Source organism: Melampsora larici-populina, assembly GCF_000204055.1.
Source record: "Melampsora larici-populina 98AG31 unplaced genomic scaffold MELLAscaffold_24, whole genome shotgun sequence".
In the NCBI taxonomy this organism is placed as follows: Eukaryota; Fungi; Basidiomycota; class Pucciniomycetes; order Pucciniales; family Melampsoraceae; genus Melampsora; species Melampsora laricis-populina.
This window is the reverse complement of record NW_006768788.1, coordinates 106,335-113,955: the sequence shown is the minus strand read 5'-3', so window position 1 is coordinate 113,955 and position 7,621 is coordinate 106,335. Positions and strand designations below refer to the sequence as shown.

General features: G+C 41.3%; 1 protein-coding gene across 1 annotated transcript; it reads right to left on the bottom strand.

Annotated features, from left to right (window-relative positions):
- Positions 1 to 207: 207 nt before the first annotated feature.
- MELLADRAFT_107520 (uncharacterized protein) lies at positions 208 to 3,942 on the bottom strand (the record flags this gene model as incomplete). Its single annotated transcript, XM_007411165.1, has 5 exons — positions 208 to 269; positions 982 to 1,310; positions 2,972 to 2,997; positions 3,405 to 3,820; positions 3,897 to 3,942. The coding sequence occupies 5 exons, from the start codon at positions 3,940 to 3,942 to the stop codon at positions 208 to 210; spliced, it is 879 nt and encodes a 292-aa protein (XP_007411227.1).
- Between the last annotated feature and the right edge of the window lie 3,679 nt (positions 3,943 to 7,621).

Sequence of the window (7,621 nt, the reverse complement as noted above, 5' to 3'; positions counted from 1 at the left end):
ATTGTGACCCCTTCTCTGCTTCGGAATCTTTCCTTTAGTGCTTCAGCACGCTTAGGAAACCTTTTGTTGTAGCTCACTTCACACATGCGTTTAGGCTCAGACAGGCCTTATGGCATTAGTTTTTCATTACCAGACCACATCAAACAAAACATGTAGATAAATCTTTTCGTTACTAAGTAAGCAACACATCATTTGGTTGCACAAATGCTATTCATCTTCTAATCCTTCAACTTGAGCGCCTTTCAGAGCTTTTATCTGGCTCTCAAATCCTTTGATAAAGGTCGAGGCATTGAGAGAAATCATAAAGCGACACAAAACAGAAGGTACAGAGTATCTACCTTCACCAATGTAAGAAAAGTTAGAGCTTCGCGAAGGTAGAAAGACATATACTATGTGAGATGCCTCCACGCGAGCAAAAGTCCACTTGTCTGGAGTCATTATCTCAGCTACTGTTGCTAATGGAAAATGTGGGTTATGCACGAGAACCTGGATTGAAACATATGAAAGTTCATCTCGAGTCTTGGCACTTTTGACCCAAGCGTGCTTCTTGTTTTTGTAAATATATACTGCCAAAGTCTTGCCTAGGTAAAGTCTCTGCCAGCCGCATAAAATGTCAGCGAAGTCGCGAAAATCTCTTTAATTCAATGAATGAAGTATCACTTACGCTGTTCTTGACAAACACTACAAACTTTCCACTCTCAATAGGATTGTTAGCGCTGATTCCACCCCCAGTGATAGAGTTTTCAAAAGGTATTTCAAGCTGAGTCGAAGTGTTTTGAATGTGCTTCAAGAGGTTCAGCTTTACATTGATGTTCCATCGGTGAATTCGTGAAAGACCAGTGGGTGTAGCTTCAGCATTCTTCATTACAACAGCAACCAGTTTACTGCACTCGCTGGGCTTCAGAGACTCTCCTGGTGACTTGCGCAAGTCATCTATGTTAATCTTGGCGCGTTCATTTCCTCTATGCTTTTGAACCTGACTCTCGTGGGCCAATCGTAGCTGAAGTAATTGGGGATGTTCCAAATTGATGCCATCTTGATTATTCAAGACAAATGTATCGATTTTGTGATCAATTCCAGCCAAGTCAGCCAATGCAGCTTGGCTACGTGCTTCCGAAGGGTTTGACTGATTGTGATTCAGAATAGCAAACAAAGACAATGCCACATTATCAAAGATTTGCTGGTCAATCTCATCTGGTACATTAGACATGAGCACATCGGTCCGCTGCTGTTCATCAACAGTCTTGGCTGCTGCCGCCACTGCTGTGTCAAGAGAGTTTTCCAGTCCATCCTTGTACACAACATCGTATCTATCAGCCATACAAGTCGAGATGTCTTCAAGATGATGTACGTCAGAATAATTTCAAGTCTTTATGATGTGAATTCTAGACTTACCTTCCGAGATATTGGTTTCAGATACCACAATAGGGGTATCCACAATGGATACATCGTGTATACCAACAAAGGCAGCCAGACTGGTGGCTCGTTTCTTAGCCACAATGAGATCATATGTGATCTCCTCATTTGTGGGAAAGTAACGGAGAAGATCAATGTGGTCTGAGTTTTTTTCATCTGAAAACGCAAACTCATAACCTGTAGTGTGAAATCAGGTTAGTCTAGTCAAGTTGCTTGTGATTCAAATGCAAAAATAGTCTTACCAGCATGCAAATGTTCGGACTTTGATATCTTGACGATGCCACTCATGACACTTTTGACCACTGCGTGGAGCTTGGGGACCATCTGTCTGGCGTCGAGAACAGTAAAGTTGGGTGATAAAACACGCATCCATCCAAATGCATGCTCAATTGGCTCAGTTCCGTGTTTCCAGGGCATTAGAGGTACATCAGGGTAGTATTTTCGATGTGAAATGATGAGACCAAGTAAACGGCTAGCCATACACTACACCAAATGTAATCTTTACCGGGTGGTAAAGAAAACTACTGACATAGCAGTGATTTTGGTTCTTCTTGACGCTTGATGAGGTAGTTTCTCCAAATACAAAGGAAGAACTCCGCTGTCCAACTTGAACGAATACGTTCTCGATGTCCTATAGTTTGATTGAGCCATGCGTCTACCATCTCTCCAAACACAAACAGATAAACTGCTAAACCAGTGCACTCTTCGTGATTGAGAGCTGCTTCAAGTGTCTTTGCTGAGAACATACGGTATGCACGTCCATCGTCCTGACGGTCGCTGTCAAACACATCACGCTTATAGAGAGGGCTAGTTGTATCTTCAAGTAATACAGCCAACTGCTGGATGTCAACATGGAAACGGCCAAAGGAGATCACACGAGCACCAGAGAGTGGCTGATTTGCTGCTGTCTTCCGTGCATGTTTCGGATCTTGAATCATCAAAATTGGTCGATGTTCACTGCCAAAGAGAGGTACCTTCACATAGACCTCTAGCTCTTCGTTGATATAGGTCAGATAAGCGGTTGTAGATTCCATGAGTTGCTCTTGTGCAGCCAACTCTGTAGCTGCTCCGTCTGATCCAAGTGAAAGAAGGTTGATGCCAGCTTTTTGGCATTGTTCAATAAATTCAAGACTCTGAGCGGCCAGGTCTTTGGCTGTATCTTTGCTCCGGCTGGCTATTATTGCAACTACATAGGTTGACATGTTGGGTAAGGGGATTTGAATTGTATAAGCTCGAATCTGATGAAGATTAATTGTGAGTTAGTCTACTCATTAAGAAAGAGTGAAGAAAATTAGAGAAGTGAACAGGCATACCTTTGAGCACAGTTGATTGTTTGTGACCACGGACTTCACCAAGCGCTCAATATCATCACCATCACTGAAAGACATATCACCGCCTTGTGCTCCTACCAAGTGACCATTGTAGTGTCGCATTGCCTTTACACAAACTGTCTCATCAGTTGCAGCAGCAACTGGGCCAGTATACTCGAGTTCTTCAAGTATCTTTGCTAGTTTCTCAAAATTATCTGGGTGCAGACCATCTTTAAGATGCATACCTTGGACAAGTCGGATTTGCCGCATGCTACGTGCCCCACGACCTGCAAAGTTGTCGTTGAAAAACCTAAGAGCTCGAGGGCTGATGGCGGCTAGAGTTGTGAGAAAGTTGTCAAAGTATACATCGAATCGACGGCCACACATTGATTTTCCATTTGATTCACGTTCAGCCCGCACACCCACTGCCATCATCAGTCCACGTACAGACTCTTGATTCTTGAATAATCCAGCTTTTCCATATACACCAATTGCTTTCCAGAATGCTTCATCACCTTCTTTTGTCGATTTCTCCAATGACGTCTGGAGTACTTGAATTTCAGAATATTTGATTAGAATTGCTTGAAATTGGTCTCCGGTCATCAATACTTTTGGAATGTACTTGATTGTATCTTCAGTTGTGTATTGTGTATTGATAGCAAAAATCACACTTCGAACCTTCTTCAAAGCTTCACAATTCTCACAGATTGGAAACTCCACCTTTGAAGTAGTGACAACTGTTCGGGTACATTCAACTGAGTGGATTGCTGCCTGCGCCCCGTGTCGCTTGATCATCCAGGTCGCTTCGGCTTCTAGGGTCGAATGGAGTTGTTGGCGTTGTTCATCCGACAGTGTAATCTCGTGAGTAGTTCCAAAAAGTCGAAGACAGACTTTCCAACGCTTTGCCCCGTGGTAAGGTGTTGGTGAATGCTTGATACAGTTGGCAATGGTAGTCTTGCCTCGTGGTCGCTTCCAGTTTTTGTCGTGTAGACCGGAACATGGCTTTGTTACAGCATTCTTTTTACTCGTCGTTGTCACCCAAGAGGAGAGGCTGGAGTTATTGCAGACTAGCTTTGTTTGATTCTTAAATCTGCCTAACTCACAAATAAAGCTGATTAGTTTACATGTAAATTCCCTGTCCATTTTAAGACATATATAACTAGGACGTACTGCTGGCCCATTGTGCAATGGCAGCTTCCACGCGTCCCTTTGACATCTTAACCTGGTTTCCACAATGACAATCGAGTGTTTTGTGTGAAACTGTTTGATTTATTTTACAAAGAGTACAAGGAGTACCCGGCTTAGACAAGGGACATTATGTAATTGCATCCTGTTGAGGTGTCTTCCCTGTGTGTTGTTTTGGATGGTTCGTAGTGGTACTGCTAGAAAGGTCCATGATTTTGTCTGTTTCAGCGTCGCTTTCAATGACAATGGTATCGTCTACATCGTCAATGACAATTACTTCGATTATATCCTGAGATGTGCCTATTGCTGAGTCAAATGTTCTTTTGGCCATTGTTATGTATAGAAATGTTTATATATTAAGGCTTTGAAGAAATTCAGGTGACGCTTTAGATTGTTCACAAAGGATTGAACCGGACAAGATCATGAAAAGAACCTCCCAGTCTTGGAATAATTTAAAAATTAGCCCCAACACGATCTCACACCTCTCAAAGGGTTAATACGTAAAATCTCCTAATCTCTCAATAGCTCTCCATAGCTCTCCATAGCTCTCAATAGCTCTCAATACATATTTACATTCTAATAGACTAAATGTCACAAAAGTTCACGACAGGTCTTGGAAAGCCTATGTAGATGCTTAGCAAGCTCTGTTGCCGACCGTCCTACAAAGGTCGGCTCAGAGTAGCTCAGAGCTCAGAATCCGACCTTTTTCGTCAGTGACATTTTTGGAAATGTCCCAAATTCCAACCTTTTTGGTCAGTGACATCTGCCCAAAATTTGGTCAAAATCCGACCTTTTTCGTCAGTGACCTCTGCAGGCGCATTCCAGGGTCCTAGGTGTACATTGAATGTTTGTTGCTCAAAAAGTCAAAAAAATCTTGCAAAATATGACTTGTGAGGTCAAAAGGTACTGCTCCAGAGCGTCTGGGTGCTCTGCGTGCAAAAGACCGGCTTCCAGTCGATGATACAGCACACTGTATGCTAGACTCACATGTCAACCGGTACAGGGGCCACAGGTGGCCACAAGATGATTCCCATTGAGCACAAGGTCAACAAGTATGTCACTGCTCCTCAAGAAGACAAGCAATGTGATGTCCTTCATTACTGGAGTTTGAATCAACATCACTGGCCTAATCTAGCACATGTGGCAAAAGCTATGCTTGCTGTGCTTGCCACTAGTGCGCCATCTGAAAGATGTTTCTCTGCCGCTTTGAAAATTATGACTTTTACTTCACAAAATCTTGAGGCTCAAGTGTTTCTCAAAAGTTAAGCCAAACATTTCTCTTAATTTCTCCTTTTTCTTTTCAAGTAGTTATGTTGAGACTTTATACTTATATGAATAGTAGATACATGTGCTTTTCTTGCCCTTCTTAAGTAGTTACATCATGACTCAATGTTTGATCAAATAGTAGATACACTTTCTCAGAAGTTGTAGGCTCTAACTTGTCTTACTATTCTTAAGTAATTATATTACAACTTTATACTCAATAAGTAGATACAAGTGAATCTGAAATATATGCCATTACCATTATGCCCCTTCTTTGCCTCATTCTGTGCCCAAACTTGAGCCTAGCCCCACCAAGCCCTGACCCCCTTAATTCAGGGTGTGCCTTGGTGAGCCCCTGTTGATACCTGGATGGCAACAGGGCCTCCCAGGGCCGGAGGTGGTCCTTTGAAGCAAGAATGCATATAAGAACAATATACAACCAACATATCAGGATCTCATCGTCACGGTACAAGTCATGTTGAGGTCATAAAGAGTAGATATTATCTGCCCAAAGGGAATACACTCCATCTGATGTATCTTACTTACAGAATTCCATAAAGTTGAGAAGTAAATCTTTTTCCATCTCATTTGATTATACCTTACATAACAATGATTTTGGTAATTTTTCAATCATATGACAAGCCTGCCCTTGCATATGCAATTCTGGTGTTTGAAACCATAATCAATTATATCCTAGGTGAATGATTATGCATGCATGGGTGTAAATTTCAAAGCCATAAATTGATGTGCCAAAAAGGGGTTTGACAAGACTTGTTTTGACAAGTCGGGATGAAACTTGATAGTGTAGATACCTCTTCACAAAGAGGTAGGGAAAAACCACATCACGTTCACCTTCCCTTGAAAAGCAGCCATTTTCTTAGCAAACAACTGCTGGTTGAGCTCGCAATTTTGATTTGGCTGGTAGTTGCACAGAATTCCTATCATGACGGGTCTTGAAAGATTACATTGCTCTCAGCTACTTGTGACCCTCCACTAGTTCTTACAATTCAAGTCCTACTTTCTTAGAGCACCCACTATGGTGAGGGTGATTTATTGTAGATTTTGCATTCCTGAGCGTGAAATTTAATCATGTGTGTTTTACCAAAGTTGGTAAACACATGAAATCCACTATGGGATGATGTAATTACACATGATTTACCAACAATAAATCACTGTGAAGCAACCTGATTCACAGTGGTATGATTTTGAAAGGATATATCTTATTTCTCATAACTTTCATCCAAAAAACATCCATCAAATGCTTGCTCCGAGTTCTTTAAAAAACCAATCAATGCCCTTTTGGAGTCTTCAAATCACAATGATGAACAGCAGCATTATGTCCAAATGGTCTTTGACTTCTTGTTTGATAAACCTCACTGTCACACACCTCCTCCACCTCCTCACGCTCGCATCCAAAAAGATCAAGATGCTCAAGTTGCTCAAGTTCAAGCGTAAATTTCAAACGAGTGTACATCTTTATTAAAAAATGATTGAAGATTTACAAATTTATAATTGATTCGGGGTTCAAAAGGCAGATGTGAAGTTCAAACTTTGAAGTTGAGGTTGGAAGTTTTGAACTTGAAGTTTGAGATTTGAGGAATGTAGTTGAGGTTTTGAAGTGTGGAAAACTGCAGTTTCAACTTGATTTCCTATGATAAATCAAGTTGTAGGCTTGCGTAGATCTGAGCACCTGTGGCACTTCTTTTGAATGACATAACAGCGGACCATACAGTGTGCGGTACCGTCGACTGTCAAGCCGGATCTTCGCGCTAGATCACTTCAGATGGGCTAGACCAGCATATCATCAACTTTACAAAGTCATTACTCGTGATCCTGAAGACTTCAAAACATCAAACATGGTATAAAACTCCTTTTTACCACACAACACACCATCCAAGATCAAAAAAAAAAAAAAACATATGTATTTTCCAAAAAAAATTTGGAATACAAGTCCAACTTCACACAACTTCACACATTCACAATTACAAACTCACACAGTACACTAAAATCACAAACAGTATGACCTCCTCACAGATTTCACAACTCACAACTCACAGCTCACAACTCACAAATCGAACCTCACAACTCACATATACTACCAGTAATAGATACTACAGATACAACATACACTTCACAATCACTTAACCTACCACTCACAACTCACAACTCACAACTCACAACTCACAACTCACAACTCACACCTCACAACTCACAACTCACAGCTCACAGCTCACAACTCACAAATCACAAATCACATATACTACTAGTAATACATATAAACTCACATATCACAGTTCGGTCACAACTCACAACTCACTCCAGAGAAGTCACAACTCACAACTCACAAGCTCAACTCATCAACAATCGACCACAAAACCCTTACTTCCCAAAATCACTAACATCATTCATCCAATTAGCATGGAGTGGATTGATTAATCAAATTCAAA